At 39.6% G+C, this 26,844-nt stretch overlaps 1 protein-coding gene across 1 annotated transcript in view; it reads left to right on the top strand.

Moving 5' to 3' along the window:
• The window catches only part of DROSHA (drosha ribonuclease III), a 261,155-nt gene that overhangs the window by 53,122 nt on the left and 181,189 nt on the right, over positions 1-26,844 (top strand). Inside the window, exons 9-12 of the mRNA XM_056520973.1 lie at positions 1,751-1,837; positions 11,535-11,606; positions 16,552-16,633; positions 18,129-18,203. Of these exons, the coding sequence (XP_056376948.1) occupies positions 1,751-1,837; positions 11,535-11,606; positions 16,552-16,633; positions 18,129-18,203 (316 nt within the window). The remainder of the gene's footprint in view (positions 1-1,750; positions 1,838-11,534; positions 11,607-16,551; positions 16,634-18,128; positions 18,204-26,844) is intronic.

The raw sequence follows: 26,844 nt of genomic DNA, 5'->3' as shown, positions 1-26,844 counted from the left end.
ACTTTTCCAGCTAACGCTGTCTACACCCAGATCAAGGCGGCATTACTGTGAATTGAAATATACTACATGCCTACAGAGACGGTGTGCTTCTAGCGCAACACTATCTGGCGAGTGCAATACCACTCCAACACAGTATTCTTCTGTTTCTTCCCAAGGGGCAAGCACCCTTTTTTCCTTTTTATCTGTATCTTATCTGCAGTGCATTGTATTGTCTTTTTCCTCTACCTATTTCTAATGCCCTTTAGGCCTCTTTCACACTATGAAATAGTTCAGTTTAGGAACTTCCGTCACCAGTTCCGTCACTATATCGGTGAAACCCGGCCGTTACAAAACCCCTGACGGCCGTTACTAAATCGCATTGCAGCCTATGGGGTTTTGTAACTGCCCGTTTGCACCCGTATATGCCCGTAATTCATTACGGGCGTTATACAGTGACGGGACATCGTGGCGGAAAAATTACTGCATGCAGTAATTTTTCCGCCACAATGTCCCGTCACTGTTTAATGCCCGTAATGAATTACGGGCATATACGGGTGCAAACGGGCAGTTACAAAACCCCATAGGCTGCAATGCAATTTAGTCACGGCCGTCAGGGGTTTTGTAATGGCAGGTTTTCCCCAATATAGTGACGGAACTGGTGACTGAAGTTCCTAAACGGAACCATTTCATAGTGTGAAAGAGGCCTTAGATTGGCTTAGGGGGACCAGCTTATTTTGCATATCTATAACCTGTATGGCATATTCTAATGCATGGAGAGCAAAGGAAATGACATTTCAGCTGCCATTTTCTGAATAACTTTGAGGATCATTTGGTCAATCCTGTATTTGAATGCAAAAAGTGACTAGAAGGAGAGTGTGCGATGTTTAAGGGTTCCTGTGCTTCCTGGGTAATGGATGTCTTTACCTCAAATTCCCAATATAAATGTAATCAAGCGCTGAGAGTTATGACTTTCCTCCCACACACCGGCAACAGTTAGATGTCTGCAGGGTTTTTATTTAGTTGCTGATGCAGTATAAAAGGCTTTTCCTCCTGACTTTGACTTCTGATGCTCAATTCTATTGTGAGTTATGAGCTACACAGAGTATTTTTGCATGCATCAATGGACTTAAATTCCCCACGTTCAATTCAGAAGTTAACAGGTTTCTTGAGTGAGCATAAAAAAAGATTGATGAATTCTGCCTTGTTTTTTTAATTTTAATTTTTTATTTTTTTTTGCTTATTTTATTTATTTTGTGGTGATTTGTGTGTTGTCTGCAAATTGGTAACCGAAATGAACTTTCCCAATTATCTCCGGTGTTGTTTGCGCACTAATTTATGCGCCCATCCTTCCTAATGGTTTGTTGATATATAGCGAGCAGGTTAAAGCGGAATTAGCATTTGTGGACAAGGTTTGATTTTGCTTCTGCTGCTCCTTAATTAACCTTTCTGCTGCCTGGAGGCCGATGCTGGCAGCCGACTGCCTCAGCATTAGACACTCTGTCGGTCACTTACTCCTTTCTCTTGATCCTTGGCCCAGAGTCTGGGCATCCAGATCACCTGGAAATACGCCTGAAACTTTTATGGACGCATTAAGCATAAATATTGTGAGCTAGAAGTGACTGATTAACATGTTTTTACAATTCTTTGCCTTTCCTCTTAGACAGCCTCCTGCCAAAAAAAAATATTTTCTATGTAGACACATTGAGTAATGAACAGTAAAGAGCGCAGAACAGCTTTTTCACAATCTGCTGTTTTCTCCTTTTTGTTTCAGACTGACCGGCCAACTGTTATAGAGTACGATGATCATGAATACATCTTTGAAGGCTTTTCTATGTTCGCTCATTCTCCACTCACAAGTGTAAGTGTCTCTTATATCCATACGGCTCAGAAAGTCCCAAGCCCATTGCTGCATTTTTAGATCTGTATAAATTTTTATAAGTTTGATAAAACTGAAGGAACAGATACACAGTACACTTGGTGTATTCCGAAAGCCGGTCGAGGAAAGCTTTCTTTGGGGGAATGAAAAAAGACTATTATGCACCATGACCTATTTTAGAGAATATGACTAAAATAGGATTTCTAACACAAGGTAACCTGAATATATCATACCCTGTACATCCAATGCAACACTGTCAGTAAAGTAGCATTGATTTCATTAGAATTCTGTTCCATGTCTTAAGACTTGTCTGGTGACCTGTTTTATGTAATTGTCTGGCTACTAAAAATGGATCCTTGATCGGTCTGACTGATTCCTGGAGTCTGCAGCATGTTATTTTTAGGTCTAAAATACTGTTCCGGTTAACTTCTTAATATATCTTCACAGCAGTCCTATCTTTAATTTTCTGCTACAGAGATCCTAATTATTTGCAGGGACAGCACTAGGTTGATAAAGTTCAGTCCTCCTGATATCTTGGCTGTCCCTTCCTATCCAATGTGCCGGGCACTCTGTACTTACCTCTCCCCAGCCTATCCCCACCCTTGTGAGTATTGACAACAGGGGCTTCTGAATGGATGTTGAAGCCATCATTCAGAACAGAGGGAGCGATAAGTTGGGGTCAAAACGTACAGACTCACTTTAAAAGATAACCTGCTGGGTACCTGCAGCTGCCACTAGAGGAAACTTTCTGCATACTTGGTATTATGCTAATAGTATGATAGGAAGTGTCTCTCTGGGGAGGTGCCATAGGTAGCCAGTATGTTGTCTTTCACTTTTTTGCTGCTAGGACATTTTGTATTTTCTTTAAATTATGAAATAAAAAAATCCTATCTCGATACCCATATACTTTCTAAAAGTAGGCACCTGGCACATTTTGTAAACTTCACTTAGCACTTTACGGTAATGCCACCTACATTTTGCATGCAAGCATAGGGGGAGATTTATTAAAACATGTGCAGTGAAAAAGTAGACAATTTGCCCATAGAAATCAATCAAATAGCTTTTTTAATTTTTTAAAAAGGTCTCTGATAAAAAAAAAAATGTAATCTGATAAGTTCTACTTTTCCTCTGCACAGGTTTTGATAAATCTTCCTTATAGTGTCTGTGTTAAAACCCTGACCCAATTATTTAGATGCATGAATCTTCCTAAAAATAAAATTTTAAGGTGCAAAGATAACTATTACTGTTGCCTAGGTCTACATGCACATACTACATATTTATCAGAGCTAAATCATTTCAGTGATCCAAATGCCAGAATAAAAAGTGACCTGAAAAGTATCTTGATTAAAAGTGTACCTGACATCACCAAAAAAAAGCATACTCACTAGGTCATACAGACGCTTTACATATTTTTTTTTAATGTGTCAAGTTTCTTTTTGTGGCTCACAAATCCTCTGGTTTGCTGCTCACTTATTCTGACACTGCTCAGAAATGGGCATGCACTGGGCCCACCCTCACACACCATGTATTCACTTCCTTTCTAAGTCTGCTCTGCTGTTCTGGGTCTCTTAATTCAATCACTGCAGGCTGCTCTGTATCCCCATCCTCTGTTTTCATGCTGCTGTCTCATAGGACAGGAGTGAGCACAGAGGAGTGCAAGTCCCACCCACACTTCCTGGACTTTTCCCCAGACTGTGCTTCAGCTAGGACAAAGATGATACTGTATGATGGTGTCATGTTGTGGATTGTATGGGGACCCCTAGCGGTCTTTTTTAAATGCCATTATTTCTATATGTAAACTATATTAGAAAGGTACATTTTTTTTGCCAAGATGTACAACATATAAAAAGTTTTTGAATTTGACAGTGTAAGGGGCAATCAGATGTGTTACTGCTTATCTTCTCACTACTCAAGTAGAACAAAAGATCTCTCCACTACGTGACCATCAGGAGGCACATTTCCTGGCTTTGATAAGAGGGGTGACAGCATAAAGACAATTTTCTGTATCTACCCCATTGAGTCACTGGAGGCTGTACAGAGAGAAATGACAGTAAAGGGCTGAGATCTTTCTTCCTGCTGTCACTTTCAGTCCTTGAAATCTTAATAGGATGCCAAGATTGAAGAACTAGCCCAAACATTCTAGCTGTGGCAAGAATTTTTGTTGTTGTTTTGAAATAAGAAAAATACAATTTCTATAAGCCTGTCCAATGAAGCGATTTGTGTTCCTTTCTTCTTGATCTTTTTATTGCAGCAGTTTCACCTCTGTTTCTGTTTTAAATACATTTTTAATGCAGAGCGATTCATTTCTGAAGCTATGTATATAGTTCTAAAATAGTTTTAGAATTATTATAATTTTTTTTTATAGCTCCTGCTAATTATCTTAGGAGTTTGTTTTATCTTTTTGTTGCCAATGAATTGTTTAGTGATTTTTGTATCTAATATAATAAATTTTTCTATTTTGTTTAGCAATTTGTGGTTTAGTGGAACAATCCATATTGAGATTAATGGAAGCAGAATTAACTTGCATACATAACAGTTATGTACTGAAATGTGCAGTTATGGAAACTTAAATCTGTTGAAATTTGATGGTGACCATTAAAATCAACATCATGAACTTTATAGTTTGGGCTCCATTATCATTTCTTGTTACAAGAAAATATAAGGGTAGAGTTATGACCTAAAATATCTCCACACAAAATAGGACTGTCCAGTTAAGCTTCAATCTGGAAGATTAAATGGAATTTTCTATTTGTGCAGTTTCTTTGAGTACCCCTACAACTAACTGACCTTGGAGAGTCCCATTTGGGGGGAGGGCCTGCACACTGCCCCTGGAGCCAGAAGGACTCTCTGAGGTGTCTCTTCACTATATGAGGAGTCCAGTGCTATAAATGAAGCATTATAGTTAAAGGGCCTTGTTACAGATTTTGCATTGGGACTTATGCCTCTGGTCCCACTAGTGTTTCTCAACCATGATGAGATGTAACTGGTTAAGTAAGGCTGCATTCACACTATGTTTCATCCATACGGGGACCGGATCCATCTGGGGGATGGAGAACCAGGTGCTCCGATATCCCAGCCGGCCCCGGCCCTGTAGTATACCGTGGTTTTCAGTCCGGTCACAAAACCGGATACAGGGCAAAAATGAGCTGACCAGAGTCATTATCTGACTCCGGTCGGCTCATTCAAATGAATGAGATGGGGGCTGGGTCCGGCTGGGATACGGGAGCTTCCGATTTCCCCCTCCCCCAGCCGCATCTGGTCTCCGTATGGACGAAACATAGTGTAAATGCAGTCTAAACTGGCATTTTGTGCACAAGGCTGTGTACTGTCTTGTGGAAATCCAATCAAATTAGTGGACTGTGCCAATGGCTGGACCGGTTTCTCCACAGTAACAGCCATATTATGTGGGTCAACATGTGTTGCATATATATATATATATAGCCACACAAGTGATCACTTGATCGTTTATGTGGCCCTTAACTGCTATCGTTGACAGCACAAACCCTGTTACACTGGAAAATGTGTAGCCAATGAAAGATGTTTTTTTACCTTTCAAAAAGAAGCGACCAGCGAATAAACAAGTGCTTTTTTTTCTTCTGATTGGTGACTCCATTACCCAGAGTGAGATTGGCCTGTTTTTATTTGCAGTGGTTCTACTCTCTCATCTGGTTCCCAACTGGGACCAAGCAAGGACCAATGTTCCTCCTCCTTGCCAAAGCATAAGGTAGCCCATCGTGTGCCCTGACATCCATTTGCCCAAGCATCCCTCAGGGCTTATAATCTACATGGCACCCCAGAAAAGTGAGTCAAGGCTTGGGGATCGTCTGAGCCAATGTGCCTGAAAATCTTTATGCCAGTCCCACAAGAAAGTTAACACACTGTGATATAAATGTGTCCTGCCATCTGACTGGATTTATGAAAATGATTTGGGTGAGAATGGAGTTCAGTGCAGTGAGTCTTCTACAGGGTTCCCCAGCAACAAACCCTTGTAATCCTACCACTGTGTAGTAGAGCCATACTGAACAAAGACCTTTTAACACGCTAGAAAGGAAGCACAGCGCTCCGTAGTGTGATATAGTGGGACAAGAGGAAGCGTACAACAGTAAATCGCTTACCAAAGGAGGTTGTGCGAACAAGCACAACTTTGGGCAGCGTGGGATACAAGGTAGAAAGATGTTGGTTACAGCCTTCTCCAGCTCATTCATGCAGACACTCCAAGATTTAATCCTCCAGGTGGTAGTGGGGTTAATCAGGCGCTACACAACTTCCAAGGGGTGAACAAATTTTTATTACCCACAATGCTATGCAACACGTTTCACGGTCACATGACAGGGTCTGCTGCATATTGTCTGCAGCTGATTTTGCTACCCATTGAAATTAATGGTTAACAAAATCAGCTGCACAAAATATGCTGCAAAAATATGCAGCAGATCCTTTACGAACGTACGAACGTACCCTTACAGTCAAAAACCTTCCTTTTTTTTTTTTTTTTGCAAGGTCTGCAGCTAAAGTGTACCCCCTAAAATCACTTGGGTCTGTAAGGGTTTACCTGCACCAGTTAAAAAAAACTAATCCTACAGATCAAGGCTCCATTATGAATAAAAACCATAGATTTATCAAAATTTGTGATAAGGAAAAGTGAAACAGTTACCCATAGCAACCCATTATTCTTCTTTCGTTAAAAAAAAAAAAAAAAAAAAAAAAGGCCTCTGAAATAGGAAAGCTTGAAGGTGATTGGTTGTTATAGACAACTGCTCCACTGTTCTTCTACACAAGTTTTGATAAATCTTCCGATAGTGTTTTCCATGTTAATGAATAATAACCGTTTTCCAGTAGTTATGTGCCTTGTGTGCCTCTTCTTTTCTTGAAGGGGGATCGGATAGTATATGCCGGTCTGGACTCTTGACAGTGTAATAGGTCGATCATGAAGACTTCATGTGGTGCGAGGCAGCATTTACTCCCGTTCTTGTGAGGAAGGTGAATGGCGGCAGCAATATGAGAGGCCTATAAAAGGGATGTTAAGAAGTTTTAATGTCAAGAAGACTTCTCTAAATTAAGCCTGTAATTACATTAAGATTCTCTCTTAGTCTAATGAATATACACATAAGTAGAATACGTTTCCGCACAGATTTTCCTGCCATTCAGTTTCCATAGTCTGCATTAAAGAGCTCCGGAGAGAAAATAAATAGCAATTATTAGGTGCGAACTTCTTCTATAATCAGATTAGTGCAGTTTATTACATTGGGTCCCATGTGTACTGACACAGCTAATGGTAGAAAAGTGAATATTAGTCAGCACAGAACCAATTTCACAAATGTCTCTTGTGTTGTTTCATACAGTTGTTTGATGAAGATTATATTAGTAAAACACACTCGCAGATAATTCGCATCCCTCTTATTTTTCTCCTAGTAAAATAACCATTTTCCTATTTATAATAAATTTTTACAGTAAACACACTTATTTAAACCCAACTGAGATCTGGAGCCATACAGTCGGTGCAATGACTGCTTGGTGGCTTCAGCTGACCATACACATTACATAAATATAAATGTCTGACTTACAAAACCCATCTTCAAATACACTTACCAGATCAGAAAGCAGGTACAAAGATCACCTCTTGTTCTGGAGGTGCTGTCCATATGTGAACAAAGCATTGGTGGTAATGGGTACAATGTAGTGCATCATATCCTTTGAGGTGGTGCTGCAGGGCAACGGAACGCTTTCTGAAAAGTTTCTTAGATCCTAGCTAATGGCTGGGGGACCTAGTATTAGAACACTTGATAATAGTCTTATTGTTGGGGGAACTTTAGAATTTGGGATACACAGAATCCCCCATGGGAGGATGTCCAATTGCTAAGGGACAACATTTGCTAACAGTGAGCGGTAGTGGTACAGGAAAGAGTAGGGAATGGGGAAAGTGTTACACCAAAGGCAGTTAAGGTGTACCTGTCATATCACAAAAAAAATAGTGCTTATATATGTTACTCACTAGGTCATGTAGATTATTTACATGTAACGTATTGCATATATGAGAAGTGCTAGTCCGGCCCTCACTTCCTGGACTTTGTCCCAGCCTATGCTTAAGCTGGGACAAAAATGATGCTTCAGCCAAACAGGATTATGTTCTGCATTGAATAGTGGTGTGTTTTTTTTATTTAATTTTTTTTTATTTTTTAGCCATGATTTCTATTAAAAATTAGATTTTTTTTATGAAGTATATTAGAACAGTTAATGTTTTTTGAGGTGTACAACATATAAAAAGGTTTTTGTTTTAGGGCACACTGAAATTCCATTAGGTTAGAATTGATGAATTGATTTACTTTTTTTTAAATTTTTTATTTTATTTTAAGATTCTTTTTTTTTAAATATATTATTAGAACAGGCGAATCATTTGAACAATTCCATTCTGTGAAATGACAAATTTTTTGAAGCAGCCTAAATGGTGAAGGAAGATTTTCTGGTCTGATGATACTGTCAAGAATAGACCAAGGTGAGGCATTAAAATTTGAGTGACCGCTGCTGCATATTGCTGAGGGCCGGCACAAGGGATTCACACCAGACAGGATGTTGGTATAATATCTCCTTTCTCAGCATACTCACTAAGCAGCTGCCCCAAAGGAGTTCTGTTTAATTCAGGAAGTGCATTTAGTTTTTACATTTGACAAAGTAGGAAGTTTAGTTATGAAGTCAAAATTAGCATGTTACATTTTGATTGGTTATTTGAGCTTTATCTCTGTATATATTAGCATATTTAGTATTTTATTTCTTTCATCTAGAAGGGCAAAGATTGAGAGAGTCGCATAAATGAACTTTGGCCAAGTAATATATAAAATACTAAGTATGCTAATATATACAGAGGTAAAGCTCAAATAACCAATCAAAATGTAACATGCTGATTTTGACGTCATAACTAAACCTCCTTTTTTGTCAAATGTAAAAACTAAATGTACTGCCTGAATTAAACATAACTCCTTTGGGGCATCTGCTTAGTGGGTATGCTGAGAAAGGAGCTATTATACCAACATCCTGTTTGGTGTGACTCCCTTGCACCGGCCCTCAGCGATATGCAGCAGCGGTCACTCACATTTTAATGCCTCACCTCGGTCCATCCTTAATAATACCAGTGTGAACTAGCCTCTATTCAAAGCGTGGTGTCTAGAGGAAACCAGGCATTGCTGCTCACCTGCCAAATACCATCCCTACCATGAATCATGTTAGTGGTGGCAGCCTCATGCTGCAAGGGTTGTTTTTCAGTGACTGGGACTTAGGGAGACTAGTCAAGTCAAATTAAAGTACAGTGATATTCTTACTGAAAACCTAATCCAGAGTGCTGTTGACTAGAGCCCTGCGTGGGACTGTTTTCATAATCCCGCAGGATTTCTAGCCAGTATGTGCCACTCCCGCAAGGTGTGTCCCACTCCCGCTCGCTCCCATAAACATTTTCTCACAGCTTCATGGCATTTCAGAGGTTTGCTGGACCCACTGTATGTTCTGTGATCGCCCGCAACAACCTTGTTACCTCCAGCTAATTTTTTATTGGGTCACCCAGGACCTGCGGGATCCCAATCCCATTACAGGGCACTGCTCAACCTCACACTGGGCCAAATATTGATTCTACAACAAGAAATTGACACTAAGCACAGGGGTGGCTGGCTGATGGACGACTCTGTGAAGTCCTTGAGTGGTCCAGCCAGAGCCCTGACCTGAACTGACCTCCCAGAGATGAAAAAATCTCTGAAGAGACCTGAAAATGGCTTCTATTGATGGTCCCCATCCAACCTGACAGCGCTCAAAGGGGTACTCGGCCCCTAGACCTCTTATCCCCTATCCAAAGGATAGGAGATAAGATGTCTGATCGTGGGGTCCCGATGCTGGGAACCCCCGCAATCCCTCCTGCAGCACCCCTATCATCAGCTGCACAGTGCGAAGATCGCTGACGGGCGATACAGGAGTCGGGGTATGGTGACGTCACTGCCCCGCCCCCTCCTGATGGGAGGGGGTGTGTCAGCTGTGTCGTCATGCTGCGACCTACACGTCTCTTGCACGGGAGGGCCATGGCAGTGCCGTGGCCCCGTACAAGAGATCTCGGGGGGGGGGGGGTGGTCCGGACCCCCCTCGATCAGACACTTATCCTGTGGATAGAGGATAAGTGTCTAACACCACTGTACTTCTTTAAGAGCATCTTCAAGAAGAATGGCAACGAATCCAAGTGTGCAAATCTTGTGCTACCTAAAAAGACTGGAGACTGTAATCTCCACTAAAGGGTGCTTATAACTAAATGCAGAGTAAAGAGTCTGAATACTTATGTCCCTTCAATATTTTAGTTTTTTCATTTTTAAAAAATTAGCAAAGATTTGTAACGTTTTCACTTTGTTGTTATTGGGTATTAAGTGCAGAATGATGGTGTAAACTTGAATTTTACCTGCAACCTAACACAAATGTGAAACAGTCTGTAGTCTTTCTGAATGCAGCCGATTATGTCTCCCAGAAGTGTTATTTTAGACACTTGCAGAGGAATCTGGTTCAGAAGCTGATGGTTTTATTTTTAATCTGTCAGTCTGTTAGAGCCAAAAATACGTCTTTTTATAAGGCATTACGCATTTCACTTTTTTCTTTTTTTTCTTTTTGCACGGCCATCTAGTCAGCCTTGTTATGTACAATATGTTCCAGCGTTGCAATGAAGACACCTTTTTATGCTTCTGGATGTCCCTTATACTGTACTGAGAATGGAATATGTCTAGATCAGTGTTTCCCAACGAGAGTGCCTCCAGCTGTTGCAAAACTACAACTCCCAGCATTCTGGAGGCACTTTCGTTGGGAAACACTGATCTAGATACAAAGAAACTCATTCGGCTGGGTTCACACATAATTTAGATGCATTTTTGTGTTCCTATTTCCGGACTGACCAGAAGTCTGACAGCTGTCAGTTCGAGCTTCCGGCTGTAACATGGATGCAAAAATGCATCTAAATGATCCTAGTGTGAACCCAGTCTAAATGTCAAGCGGTAAGTGGTTGTATACATGGTATTAGAAAAAGTTTCTCAATTTATATAATCCTTTCTTCTAAAATAGGAATGTCACCCCCAGGCCCTGGCATGCATTATTTACTGTAATATGTGACAATAATAAACTAATCATCTGATAATATTAAATGGTCACCTGACCAGGTGGCATATTAATGAGCTGCTTTGCATATTCTTCTTCCCAGAATTCCTAGTGAAAAGCTAAATGGCTTTAAATTCTCCACACACCACACACCACACACTCCTCAAAGAGAACAGACTTAACTATGTATGTCTGAGTTATCACGTGAACCGACCTTCTCAGGTCCTTTATTTGGCCTAAGTGATAGACAGCGTAAGGCATTTTTCTTTGTTGGTATGTCATGCCTCGCGTTGCGGTAATCCTGATGTGATGCATGCTATTTACACTGGATGATGATATTTACACAGAGATAAATGCAATTTCACAGCGGCCACTAGATGGCGATACAACTCTACTGTGCTGAAAGCGTTGAACCTTGCAGCGGATGAAAGTCCATCTTTCCTTCCATAGTACTTTATTTTTTTATTTTTTCCCCTTTGTTTTATACACTGCCTTGGTTTGGAGCTAAGTGCTGTCAGAGATTCTGCAGTCTAGAGTTATCCCTTAAAAATGATTGTTCTTGTTGCTATTTCAGATTCCCCTGTGCAAAGTAATCCGGTTTAACATTGACTACACAATTCATTTTATTGAGGAGATGATGCCTGAGGTAAGGAATAACCCCTTTATTGCTGGATTCCACCAAATAAAAGCCACGGTCGGCTTAGATGACATTTATTTGATTAAATGTGGACTTGGGCAAATTTCTTTATACACGTTTTTATTACCATTCCCCTGATATCTGAGTGCTGGAGGAGCAGGGATGGATTTAGTAATAAGTAGCAGAATTAGCCTTCACCACCTTCATTATAGCTCTTTCCTTTGATGTCCTTTCAGCTTAGTGTTGTTGACTGTGCTAAAACCCAGTGGGATACGCAGGCAGCAGGTGAATTAGAGGGTCACTTCTCCACCTCGTCTCAGAAATCCAAACAGTTCATGGGCAGGACACACATATACATTTTTATTATATCAGCACCTTTTCCAGCCGCAGCAAGAAAGTCAATAGCAAATTAACTTGTTCCATTTTTGTTCGGTCCTTTTGTTCTTGTCTGTTTTGTCTAAATGAATTAAAAGGTGACATTCAGCAATTTAATAGGCTTTTTTTTTTTTTCCCCTGCAATGTGAATGTGAGTCTAGTGTTCTGTATAAAACACAGTCACTGAGCTGTCTCAGTTTTTCAAGACCGGTCATAACTCTCCGGTCTGGCTCTACTTGAACGCTCTTAGGACTTGCAATCCATTTAAAAGACATACCTGCCATATTGCACAGTGCGTAATACCCTGCAGGGCCATTCTTCACATTAAGGGTAATTCTGCCTTCAGGTAATAGTGTGTGGAAAGATGGTCATTCAGTACTAGTAATGAAAGCTACCTATAATGGACTGTAGGGCCTGTGTGTTTATTTTACCTGCCAGTAGAGGTAGGAGTTAATACCAAGGGCACGGCTGTGTTAGAAAAGTTCTTTGAGACAGCACAGATAATCCGCAGATCGCATTCTTCTACTAGTTATTAATCTCCTTCTTGCTCACAAGAGGAAAGAACGCCCATTACACCCTGGCGCTGTGTTGCAAGATATGTTTATTGCTTTTATCATAGCTTTAGGGGGAGATGACAATCTCGCTTTCTCAAATAGACACGGACAACTACAGCGCTGCGTGCAGAGTATAATTAAAGTCTAATGAACCAGACGTTATTATATTAGCACAATCTAATTTTCTCCCCATATTATGCTATTGTACTGTTTTGTCCAAACATCATCTCCTCCTCGCTGCTTTTATGCCTTGCTATTTTGTTTTCTGTAATATTTAAATGGTCTGGAATGACATTTCTAAATAAGATGAATGCAGACTTCAAAATGATTCATTGTCTGCTATTGAATCTGTCGTAATGTTGGCAAACTAGCAATAAAATACAGCAGGGAACCTGCTAGTCTTAACGTAGTCTTATTGTCATGCTTGGCTGCCTATGTGCGTACAGATGCTTAACAATGCATCTTTGTCGTGCAGAACATAGCAGAGGTGTATTGAGCTGGATGTAATTTGCATGGTGGGAGTTAAAAAAATAAATAAAAAAAAGGGTGTTTGTTTCTAAATGGGCTTCTTTTTTGTGTTAGATTTATAATGATCTATGGACATAGGAAAAGCCGTGATCCTTACTAACTAAATAATGCTAATCTGCCGCTGAAATTGCCAGTGATCATTCATGAGGCCTGGCTGGAAGGTGCTTCGGTGGTGCAGCTGTATATAGATGACCCATCTGCCTTTCAAATTACTGCTTACACTTCTGAGGTTGCAGATATTATTATTTTAGCTACAGTACAAAACACTGCCTGTGGATGAAAAAGAAATGTATGTTACAGAATACTGATCATTGCAGGAGACTTTTATTGCCAACTTTTATTAAATAAGCACTCCCAGAAAAATATATCCCCCACCTACCTGTGAGATGTTTTGCACCCCACAAAGGTCACTTTGTGTCTATTTATTTCTGAGACCTAGGGGACCTGTTAGATGGCCCAACGTGCGCAGTAATCAAGCGCCAATCTTGTAGATGAGCGATCCTATATAAGTCTCGACATCCATGCTGCAAGCTGCCCTTCGCTTCCATTAGGGAGATGTGCGGTCTGTAGGGAATGGTTTTCTGGCCTGTCAAAAAGAAACAATCAACAGATGAATGTTTGTAGAATGTAATGGTCCTGGCTCTCATGCTGGCTGCGATTATCTAGGAAACAGAGCAGGAGATTTCAACTCCAATCTTGCGGTTGCAACGGCCACTCCAATCAGGTATTTACAGGCTGAACTGATAATACATTTACATTTGTAGCTATGCTTCAAAGGGATCCCTTCAAGTATAGCTACAATGCTTGAAAGGATCTGCCCCAGCCCCCCCACCACCACCACCACCACCACAAAAAAAAAAAACAAAAAAAAAAAAACATACTAATTCTATCATTGCTGGTGCATTGTTACCTTTGCTGTCATTGGTGCATTTCTGGCAGACACTCCTTAGGGGCAGCAGTGCTGGACCAGAAGTGAAGAGAGTTTTTAGTATGTTTTTTTTTTTTTTTTTTTTTTTTTTTTTTTAACAACTTAAATTGTTTTCCCATTCCCTGCATCTAGGCAATTTTAGGAACAGCCCAGCAAACCTCTTTTTAAAGGGGTATTCCAACACTTGACAACTTATGTCCTATTCAAAGGACCTCCAGTATGGCCGACTGTCCCAGTGCATGGAGCGCGGGGTCGACACTCCCCCTCCTTGCATCTCTATGGGAGCGTGAGAAATACATGTACCCATAAAGATGAATTGCGGGGCATATTAACTCAGTCCTTGTGCGCTGTGCACAGGCACAGTGGATAGGGAATAAGTTATCAAGTGCTGGAGTATCCCTTTAAGTATCTGCAGCTTCCCTCACTGATGAAGGGGATATCAAAAGATTACACTGGTAAAGTTTGTAATTCTGAGCCACTAATGATTTCTAAACTGAAAATCCTTTTATAGAACACAAGTTTTGCAGAGCCACAATCAGTGACCTTTTCAATACGCTATAGCGGAGCATGCAAAGTAGCTGGCTTTTAGATCAATCAGATCAATCCGATTTGTAGGTTGGAGGAGCTTACCTGTTGGTCCAGTGGGACCCATAGTTAGTTCACTGCTACCTGGAACTTGTGGATTGCTTTATGGGACTCTCCTCCACATCCTGTCCCCCCAAGGATTAGCGATCAAGCGTCATCCTAATCAAGCCGCCACCGACAAGATGGAGACTAGCATTGTTTCCACATTCTTTATCATTCTATGCCCTTTCCCTTTCTCTTAGAGTTCTGTATCAAAGAAACAGAAATTTCCTCTAAAGATATTTAAGAAAGTAAAGATATATTTGTAAACTACAATCTGCTTTGGGTATGAAATAAAAATAATATACACTTTACTCACCTTGCCAAGTCCAGCTCCTCCTCTTCAGTTTGCCCCCGATCTTCTGTTTACTAATGATACGCTCTCCCTGCTCTACTGATGATGATCCATATACACTGCAGTCAATCACTGACCTGAATTTGTGTCTGGAATGTCAATAGCAGAGCAGGCAAATAGGCAGCACTGGACTTGTCTAGGGGAGATTAATAATAATATTTCTGATTACGCAGTGTATTCTCAAATTGTTCCCTATCCCCATTGGGGCTCACAAGCTAAATATCTGAATGTTTTGGAGTGTGGGAGAAACCATAGAAACCATGAGTATCCGGAGGAAACCCATGAAAACACGGAGAGAACATGCAAACTCGTTGCAGCTGTTGTCCTTGGTGGGATTTGACCCCAGCATTGCAGGGCATCAGTGCTAACCACTGAGCCACAGTGCTGCTCATATAGTGTGTTATTTTATACCCAAAGCCAGCTGTTATTTTTATGTTTAAAAACCCCTCAAACAATTTTTACATAAATTAATAGTACAAACAAAAATACTAAACTTTGTAATATATCAGAGAAATATGCTTTCTTCTGCACTTACAAGGCTGCTTGATTGAAGGGATGAGGTTACACTGCCCAGAAAAAGTCTATGGAGAGAGGAGGGGAAGAGTAAGTGCAGGCACACAAAGGGGGACATTTATTAAAGGGGTATTCCGGGCAAAAACATTTTATCCCCTATCCAAAGGATAGGGTATAAAATGTCTGATCTCAGGGGGCCTGCCGCTGGGACCCCCTGCAATCTCCCTGCAGCACCTGCGTTCTATGCAGGAGCTGCGTCTCCAGTTTTGGAAACCTCCGGGTTTCCGGGACTGGGGACGTGATGTTACGCCACGCCCCCTCCATTCATGTCTATGGGAGGGGCTATCCTTTGGATAGGGGATAAAATGTTTTTGCCCGGAATACCCCTTTAATGTTGGTGTGAGGCAGTATAGATTTTACCCCTGTTAGCTTGGTGTATTTTTTACAGTTTTTCAAAAGTTACCAAAATGGTGCACAGACTTGATAAATTCTGTACAATTATAGAAACCAGTGAGCTGCAGAGATTGGTTTAATCTTTGTGCTCTGTCATCTGACATACTTGTACGTCTCCTATTAGGTGGTGTAGGTTTGTGCAAAAAGGTAGGCTTTGGGGGGGGGGACATTTCTAAGTTTATTTTGCACAAATATAGTTCCACTGCAAAAAGTGGGGTACGGTGGACCAAACAGTAGATGTTCTATCAAAAATTGTGCAAAAAAATTGCACTTAAAAAATGCAATTATGCAAAATTAGCAGGGACATTTGGAACGTTAAAGTGGTATAAAGCCAATGATGAATGTCCTCCTCTTGTACACACAGGACGGCTTATCCTAAAAAGTTACTTAAATGATGGTTACACTTTAAAGTCTTTTGCAGGTAACAACTAGAATGATGCAATAAAGTGACCGCTTTTTGTCGTGGTCCGTTTCTGATATCTCTTACTACTTAATATAATAGAGTGATGTCTTTCTATAATGACCCCCTCAGCTGGCCTCGTCCCCCATCTGTGGTTTCCTGCACCCCTCTGGAGGGCTAATAATAGTATTGATACTAATGTATAACCTCTCTGTTTTCCTCAGCATTTCTGTGTGAAGGGACTGGAACTGTTTTCTTCCTATCTGTTCAGGGACATATTAGAGCTTCATGACTGGAATCTTATTGGTACGTCTGTTTTACTTGGTTTCTGAAATGCTTTACCCCGTGGGCTTTAAATGCGCTGAACCGTTTAGTAGCCTACGTGTCATATCTGTTTCTTATTCCTTCGTATTGCTGCATGCAGTGAAAATTGTGTCTTGTTAGTTCTACTTATTTCATCTTGTGTCAGAATTCAAACCACAAACATAATATATTCACATTTCTATAGTTCCTTATAACCCACTTGTTCTAATGTCTTCCCCATTTGTTTTTATATACTTAAGAATTTTTTGTTCACCAAGTACTCGCTAAGAAAAGTTTTAATTTTTTTTTTTTAGCATCAGTGTTGGGGGGGGGGGGGGGGTACTTCTGTATTCTTATCGTCGATGGTCTCTGAGTTTTTCTTCTCTGTCTGACTGCAGTGCTCTCTGCTGACACCTCTGTCCATGTGAGGAACTGTCCAGAGTAGGAGCAAATCCCTATAGCAAACAACTCCTGCTCAAGACAGTTCCTGAAATGGACAGAGGCGTCAGCAGAGAGCACTGTGATCAGACTGGAAAGAACTACACAACTTCCTGTGGAGCATACAGCAGATGAGTACTGAAAGGATTAAGATTTTTATATAGTAGTAATTTACAAAACTGTTTAACTTTCTGGCACCAGTTGATTTGAGAGAGGTGACAAAGGTGTTGCTGCTTTAGAAACTTAGGCCGGTTTCACACGTCAGAATTTCTGCACTGAATTCTGCATGAATTTATAGCTAATACACTTCAGTTGGTTTCTGCTGTCCCATTCACACAAATCCCATTGAAGTGAATTGGCTATAAAATCATGCAGAATTCAGTACAGAAATTCTGATGTGTGAAACCAGTCTTATATCTTAACTTAGTTGGATGTTTGGGCATTTTGATGCTTCTATGCAATGTTTTGCCTCCTTTACAATTCTTCTCACCAAACCTCTTTGTTGGCAGAGAGGCTAAGTTTGGATAGACCAGTGGCCCTCCAGCTGTTGCAAAACCACAACTTCCTGAATTCCCAGGAGTAGGCTGTGAGATGCAGCTTTGCTGGAGAGACCACTGGGTTAGACTTGACGTACAAAGGTTAGACGGAGTACTAGACTAAACATTAGAAAGTGTAAACCTCCTAAAATGACATATACTTTGATAAAATACACCGCACACATATTGTTACAATGGGTTAAGTTAAAGTGGGGCCTATTCTACAGGAGTAAATTCAATCCCTTGGAAAGACAGGTTGTAACATTGTTCTTGATTTTAATTTTTTCTTAGATTCTGAACAATTAATTTCTTGACACATGTATGATCTGTTAGTCGCCTAAACATGTGGCCCTTCTAATGGGAAACCCATTGGACTGAACCATGTCATTACACGTTTCCTGCTACAAATTAAAATTTCCATCCAGCTCTGTTTTATGAACCCATCAATTTAGCCTTGATATAAATCATGCTTTTTTCTAAGTAACTCAAATAACTATCTTTATTTCTTACATACCTCTACCTAGGTCCTCCTGTTGAAGATAACAGCTCCACATGTCCGCAGTTTCATTTTATGCCTCGCTTTGTAAGGTTTTTGCCAGGTAAGCCTTCGCATAATCTCTTCAACATAAATATTAAACAGCCCAATATTTTTTTTTTCCACGGATTGAATGTTAAGAAACAAGATTTCACAAAGCAAGCCATACATCTTTCCAGAGTGTTTTAAGTAACTCCAGATAGCAAAGATACAATTTGTATAGGAGTAGAGCCTGGAATAGTGGATGTTCTTAAAGCTAGATAAGGAATAAGGACCCTTAAATACCAATAACAGGTGAGTAGACTCATAATAAAACATACATTAAATGAACTTTCTTTTCCTTTTAATAAATTGTAATTTTTTAAAAAGTTTTACAACAGAGAAAAAAACATACATAAACATTACTATAGGTAGGCACAAAGGTAGATTATAGGAAACGTATAGAAAAAGACCATGGATCCTCAGGGGGAGTAAAATAGCTGGTTGCAATATGAGCCTGATGGGGTGTGGCTCGCGGGTGTTAATATGGGGGCGGGGGGCAATTGTATTCTTTCTACAATGGTGAAAAAAAAAAACATAAATAAGGAGACTCAAAGGTAGATCATAGGATCATAGGAAACGTGTAGAACAAAACCATAAATCCCCCGGGGGTGTAAACGAGGCTGTGGGGATGTGGATAAGGGGGTGTGAACATGAGGCTGAGGGGATACGAATCGGGGGGTGAATGTAGGGCTAAGGGGATGCTAATTAGGATCAGGAGGTGTAAATATTGGTCTACCATTCACTACCTATATCTCTGGAAAAGGGGGTACATTACAACAAAATTAAAACCACAGTTGGAATCGGGGCACCTGGATACACAATGAGATAAACGATTTTTTGTACTGACCATAGATCCTCTTTAAGGCCAAATTGACAAGGTTTTGGAATTCTTAGAATGGCACAGTAATTGGGTGAAACTAAGGAAGTGCCCATTTAAACAATCTTTGTTTTGTTTTTAGCTGGCTTACTAGCTACCTTTTTAGGATTTGTAATTTTTATAAACAGTAGGGGATAAGGAGGTTACAGATTGGAAAATATCTCTATGGACATTTTAATTTATAGAATGGAAACCCAAGTGACTGCCTATTTTCCCAGTGTTGGAGGTATCCTCATCTACAATGTCTGACCTATGAAATAGATTAGGTGGCATCTGATTTGGTAATGAAGACCCCTTGTTCCACAAATATGACAAAGTATTCTGGTATTTTAGATTTAAAAGAAAATATTATAGGTTCTCTGTAGGCATTTAGGACCATTGGACTTGCCTTGGTGCATTGATTAGGTAGCAATGCAAAAACATTAAAGGAAAATGGTCAGCCTGTTCACCCACATTAAACCCAGTACACTTGGGAATAGTGGGGGTGAACAGGAGTCCCATGAGGGGTCACTGACTAAAATATGTATACCTTAGATCCAGAGATATGTCCTACCAAAGGTCCGCTGCTATATCCTGTGAATTTCACTCTGGAGACTGCCCTGACAACTCAATTTGCATATTCATTGTCTGTTACACCACGTCCTAGTGCCATGGAGTCACTGGTAACGTGAGCGCTCGGTCTGTGCATGTGCTCACGTGACCAGGGACTGCACGTCACTAGGATGTGTAGTCACAGTGGGTTCTGACTGCTGGGAGCCCAGCTACCTTGTTCTTTGAGAGGGGTGCGTGCTACAGACATCACACTCTCCATTCTATGAGAGTGCTGGATATGCTGGAGTACAGCAATCGGGTCTCTTTGGTGGTCCTATAGAGACAGCACGTGGCGTCTGAGCATGCGTCCCTCTCTGACAGACGAGGTGCCGGGCAGGAGATTGCGGGGGTCCCAGTGGTTGGACCTCCTGCGATCAAACACTTATCCCCTATTTGCAGGACTTTTTTCCGCCTGTTGTTTTCTATAGAGTACATGTGGATCGTTTTCTGTTATTTTGAACTATGTACGGATAGAAGTTACGGCTAAAGGTATTTTGTTAGAATTTTCTAAGCTCTGTCTATATTCTTAACATCCTCTGCTTGAAATATTACTTCACTGTGTCTTGAGAACCTTTTGTATATTTTAAATGTCAGCAGTGAGTAGCTGTATGTCTGGCCAAATATAATTTTCTAAACCCGCACATCACTTGCTTTCTCCTTAAATGTAACAATGACCGCAATGAAAGCGATGACAGATACAGAAAATAAGACAAATCAATGTGCATTGCTGAGCGCTACTTAGCAGTTGGGTATCCAGCTATTTTTTTAGTAATCACATGTAAAGAACAGGTGTCAGTGAAGTGTCGGCGTTGTATTTAGTAATGTACAATAGTAATTCTACAGTCCTAATAAGCTGATGTTACAGGGGAACTATGGTAAGACTAAAAATAAAGCTGTTCAGGTATCTTACAAAAGAAGAAAAAATATTCTGTAGTTGGAGAACTAAAGGAGGCATTGGAAGACACCCACATTATGAGGGTTAAAAAAAGATTGATCTAAATTTGTGCAGAGGAAATGTTGACCAGTTGCCCATAGTAAACAACCAGATCACTTTTAATTTTTAAAATGACCTCTGAAACATAAAATAAGCGATCAGATTGGTTGCTATGGGCAACTGGGAATCTTTTCTCTTCACAAATTTTGATAAATGTTCCCAAAGGCTATTTAAAGGTGTATTTCCATCACAGACATTTGACATCTGCATAGTATATGCCATTAATGTCTGCTAAATGTAGACCCACCCCTATCTCAAAGGAGTATTCTAGGAAAAAACTTTTTTATTTTATTTATTTATTTATTTTTTTTTATATCAACTGGCTCCAGAAAGTTAAACAAATTTGTAAATTATTTCTCTTCAAAAATCTTAATCTTTCCAATAAATATAATCTGCTGAAGTTGAGTTGTTCTTTTCTGTCTGGCTACAGTGCTCTCTGCTGACATCTCTGTCTGTCTCGGGAACTGCACAGAGTAGAAGAGGTTTGCTATGGGGATTTGCTTCTACTCTGGACAGTTCCTGAGATACGTGTCATAAGAGAACACTTAGACAGAAAAGAACAACTCAACTTTAGCAGCTCATAAGTACTGAAAGGATTAACATTTTTTAAATAAAAGTAATTTACAAATCTGTTTAACTTTCTGGAGCCAGTTTATATATAAGTTTTTTCTTGGATAACCCCTTTAAGAATGAGGGCTTCTCCAGCTCCATACAACTTGTAGTGCCTTGAGGTGGTTGGGATGTGGGAAAACAACTTAGTAGGCTGTTTTATGCAGTTTGCATAACTGATGTAAATGGGAGTTGCAAAAATAGTGTATACCAAGAGGCAAGACCCTCCTCTATTAGACTTGTATGGCTTTCCCTATAGATAGGCTGTAAATGTTTTAGATGGGAATACTACTTCTGGAACATTTTTTGTTTCTTGAAGAAGGTAGTCTTAGTGTATGTTCACATGACAAATTTTCCTTCTGAAAAATCCCTTGTGGATATGAAGCAGAAATCCAAGGAATACCAGTGTCTGTGTCGTAGATTTGGATCCAGTTTACACATACTTGCACTTTTGTGAAGATAGCTATGTCTATATTCCCATGGTTATATTAAGTTGTACGAATCTTAGGCACCCATAGAGGTGCATGGGGCCCTATTTAGTATACCTTGTATTTGACACCTTTTTTGTGTCAGATTCCATATGATTTGACAGTTTTCAGACCACTGCTCTATTTCATGCCATAGATGTAGGTCTCCTCCATAAGCATCTATAGTTCTTTTTGGTATTACTTTTATTTAGCCTCACTTGTCTTTTATATACAAGACCTTTGCTTTTGATGTAAGATAACATGATGCACCCATGATTGATAATTGCTGGATGGCATTTTCACACTGTGCCCATCTTATTCACATGATTTCTGTTCTACAACGTTAAATCTAATTAATGCTCCCAAAATGATGTATGTAAGACGTTCTCTGTGCCTAGCGTGACATTCATGTTCCTCGCGTTCTGGTAAAGAGGCATTAGTATCTGTACCACTTACCAGCGCAGCTCCCTACATTATCATTTTATTTTTTTAAATTAAAAGGATTGCTCAGGTGAGTAATATTCAAGCCTTGGAAATTGCATCTGGTCACAGTGTTACAGCAGCATCCAGTGCAATAAAGCTTAAAATATCACTAGCTTTGTAAAGGATTCTGTGGTAATGTCACAGAATGTCACACTCGTAGCAGTCAAAGGCTAAGGTACACCACAGCACAAAGACCAGCTTATTGCTAGTTTTGGAAGTTATCGCTCCTGGGTTCACTATAGAGGAACTTTGTTATTCTTTCTAAATATTTGTAAATAAAATGTATTCAAAATGTATTCACTCATTTTACTAGGTCTATCACTATTTCAGTTCCCATCTTTAGGGTTACAGCTACCAGTACATTGGCTTAAAGGGGTACTCCCGCCCTAGACATCTTATCCCCTATCCAAAGGATCCCCCGCAATGTTTCATGCGGCACGCACCTGTTTCTTGTCCAGAAGCTTTGGAGGGTCTCTATCGCGACCGCGGGAACGGAAGTCTGTGACGTCAGGACTCCGCCCCCGTGTGATGTCACGCCCCGTACCCTCAATGCAAGTCTATGGGAGGGGGCGTGTCTAGGGATAAGATGTCTAGGGTGGGAGTACCCTACTCAACTGGTGCCAGAAAGTTAAACAGATTTGTAAATTACTTCTATTAAAAAAATCTTAATCCTTCCAGTACTTATTAGCTGCTGAATACTTCAGAGGAAATTATTTTCTTTTTGGAACACAGAGCTCTCTGCTGAATCACGTACACAGTGCTCTCTGCTGACATCTCTGTCCATTTTAAAGGGGTACTCTGGTGGAAAACATGTTTTTATTTATTTATTTTAAATCAACTGGTGCCAGAAAGTTAAACAGATTTTTAAATGGCTTCTATTAAAAACTTAGCAGCTGTATGCTACAGAGGAAGTTATTTTCTTTTTTAATTTCTTTTGTCTTGTCCACAGTGCTCTCTATTGACACCTCTGTCCATGTCAGGCACTGTCTAGAGCAGCATAGGTTTGCAATGGGGATTTTTTTCCTGCTCTGGAAATTTCCTTACTGGCATCAGGTGTCAGCAGAGAGCACTATGGACAAGACAAAAAAGAAATTCAAAAAGAAAATTTCTTCTGTAGCATACAGCTGCTAAAAAGTACTGGAAGGGTAAAGATTTTTTAATAGAAGTAATTTACAAATCTGTTTAACTTTCTGGCACCAGTTGATAAAAAAAAAAAAAAAAAAAAAATATATATATATATATTCCACCGGAGTACCCCTTTAAATGCTGTACCTCTATGGATTAGCTTTTTGATCTGGGCTATGGGTGTTCAAATAAAACTCCTGCTTAACTGTGTAAAGGGATTGTCCATCAAGGCCAACCTCTTCTGACAATATCTCTCCCGGACAGCCTTTCTTATTCTAGTCACTAACTGAGGAACCAGCTTCAGGATCTTCTTAATATGTCTTAATATGTGCGACTGGGTCAGACAAATGAGACAGTATAATATTACACAAATTTAACACAACATAATTTTTTTAATAATTGCTGCATTTAGTTATTCACTAAAACCTAGATAAAAGCTGACACAATTTTTTAAGTAAAATGGATATTCTAAACTTTTATTTTTGTGATTCATTTGTTCTTTAAAGGAGTAGTCCAGACATTTATTTTATTTTATTAATCCTATATGTCGGATGCAGCAATGTGCCGTCTCAGCCGGTGATAGTCTGAGCGACAGTGTCATGTAACTGGCTTGGGCACCAGGTGGAAGGTCCCTTACAGGACCCTGCAGCTCAGCCTATCATGTGCCCCTTTACTATGAATTCTACTTTCATACAAGTTTGAAATAAAATTGAAATAAACTAAAGACGTATGGAAATGAGCGGTCTTCAAAATGTGAGTTAATGTCCTGCTGGGTGATTTTACGATGTCTATGCTAATCTATAAAAATTCCATGTCTGATCCCCATCTCTGTGTTATATGAAGATGTACAACAGAGCACAAACACAAAGCAGGATCACAGGACTTTGTGTTAAATTTATTTAAAGTTGTGTCGGGCCCCAAACCAGATGGAAGATCATGGCTGGAGGATGGGAGACTGATATCAGTGGCACTCACCCTTGCACCCCTGCAAAGCCAAATGCATTATTGGAAATGTAGTCTGCATTAGAAAAGCCATAATGGGGGTGGGGGGAATCAAGATAGCAGACAACCCATAAAAGGCACATCCAGTCTTAAAGGAATACACTTGAGCCTTTACGTTATTCTCAAATAATAGTCTACACAGTACTATATATGCATAATAAGTACCAGGTTGTTGTTTTTAAATTTGCTTTTGTTGTTTCTGATCACTGTCTTATTCCAAAACCCAATGACTTTTTAGATGACATGGACATTATTCTTTAAAAGTTTCTAGTAGAGAGGAGAATACAGTGAATATATGGTTCTTGTAATAATGGCATGCTTTCTTTGTCCTGAGGCAGTAAAGTACCCTCATCATCATCATATCTGCAGATCTCTCTGTATTGTGTTCTTTTTGTAGAATGCTGTATGGTGTTCTTGTAGCTACAGTTATTACTTCCAAAAATGTTCCAGCCAAGGAGTGGAGAGTTTTTCACGTGGGCAATTGGATTTTTTGATATTTTCTTTCTTTTTAACTCTTTTGGGCAATGATTTTCAACGCCTAAATGTCTGCGGCTGTATTGACATCCTAGCTGGATGTAGCATTGGCAGTGGTGTGCAAATATGTTTTCCGGACACACAGAAGTAGTACTATGTTATTACTCATAGTCCTTTTGTCTAGTAGTAGATTATACAGAGATGGGGAAATACTTTTTTCACATTACTCTACTGTGCTGGTTTTATTACATTCTGTTTATTAAAGCTGGAAAATCCCTTTGAATGAATTCTGCCTGAACGATATCCCGTTAAACATTGCCTTATTCTGTAGTTTTTTTTTTTTTACGTTAAATATTAGTTTCTGCGATATTTTTATATGAAAGTATATTTTCCTGTAGCAATTTATGTTAATTATTCATACACGGTTCATCAGATTGTCACAACCTGCAGGTGGTACTAGAATACGTAAGTGATGCCAAAATGGCTCAATAAACATTCACTATTGTGCGACACAGATAAATTAAACTTGGCTTCTAAGAGTGGGCTTAGAATTCTCAAGGCCCGAAATGTGTTTCATTTCATATGTGCACAAAGATGGCTGCAGGCTATAATTCCTGGGTACGAGTAGGATAATGCTGAAGATTATTGCTTTTTAAAGTATTCCCAAAAGCTTTTGTTTGTTCTATAGTTTTATCCCATTTCCGCAATAGCTAGTTGGATACATCCATAACTGTCCCATAAAAGCCCTAAATGTTTCTCCACAAGGTCTCATAATGTCTAAAGGCTTTTAATACAGCACATAAAATCAATAGCAAAAGCACGCCAAGGCTGTGCTTACACCAGACAAGCAACTTATTGGGCATTCATTTGCTATGTGTATCTAGTGTTGCCTTGCCAGAAACTTTAATTTATGTTTAGACAGACATTTTAGTTATATGAAAACAAATAAGCACGAGCCCTCCTCTTACCATAGGCACATTTACCATATTAACCTAGTGCACTGGTGAAGTAAATGGGCTACCTTGCACCACAATGGTTTGACAGTCGTGTAGTTTGTAAGTAAATAATGCATTCTTCTTACGCATTATGTTATAGTGCACCAAGACCCATAAATGCAATATGTTAAAGAACGGATGGTGATGGAATTTACCTGTTACAGTTCTAATCGGCTACATTATACTGTATACTATAAAATATATTCCTAAAGGTGGAAGATTGTCTGCTTGTTATCTTGTCTATTGCTTATGTTTTCTTACAGTTTTTTTATCATTTGGTTTAGAGAAACCAAGTAGTCCAGTACTCTTGAGGAAACAAAAAAGCAGTGTCCAGCTCCCAACAGAAAAAAAAGTTAATTAAAACTTCATTCTTTAATGATCCATATTAAAAAGGGGAATAGCAACATGTCACTATAAAAAGTGAAAAAACGCTGACGCCTTTCGGGCTGAAATATTAGCCCTTAATCATGGCAAAGGTACAAGTAAATAGCAAACGTTTAAATACCTTGGATGCAGGAATGGAGACTGAGTTGAACGTGTCAAACAGTGGGAGGGGAAAACCACACCACCGGATAGAGAATGACGTGTCTTCCTCTCAATCATGGTAAACGTCAGTTAACAATGCAAATTGTATGAAAGAAACATCATGTGGTCAAGGCAACCCTAAAAGTCACTTGGTAGGTAGGTTCCCATATTATATATATTGTATATATTAACAGTGCAGAAAAGGAAACGAACCACCATGATTACACTTTAGCATGAAAGGAAATCATGGATAACATGAAAAAGCTAGTTGTGACCATACAAATAAACAATGGAAAAGTGCCATACAGCAAAATAAGTAAATCATAATTAAAGTATTCGCATATGGCAAAAAAAAGGAAGAACGTAGAAGGATGAAATACATATATTTACATGAAATAGTACATTTGTGGTATAAGAAAACACCTAAGGAAGAGCAAAATCACAGGTATAAAATGAAAATTAATATTGATTAGAAGAAATAAAGAAGGTTGTTGTGGTAAATCAAATCTTGTGGGGCTCTG

This window comes from Hyla sarda, chromosome 5 (genome assembly GCF_029499605.1).
Source record: "Hyla sarda isolate aHylSar1 chromosome 5, aHylSar1.hap1, whole genome shotgun sequence".
NCBI lineage: Eukaryota > Metazoa > Chordata > Amphibia > Anura > Hylidae > Hyla > Hyla sarda.
The sequence above is the reverse complement of the archived record's forward strand: the minus strand, read 5'-3'. Positions and strand labels throughout refer to the sequence as shown.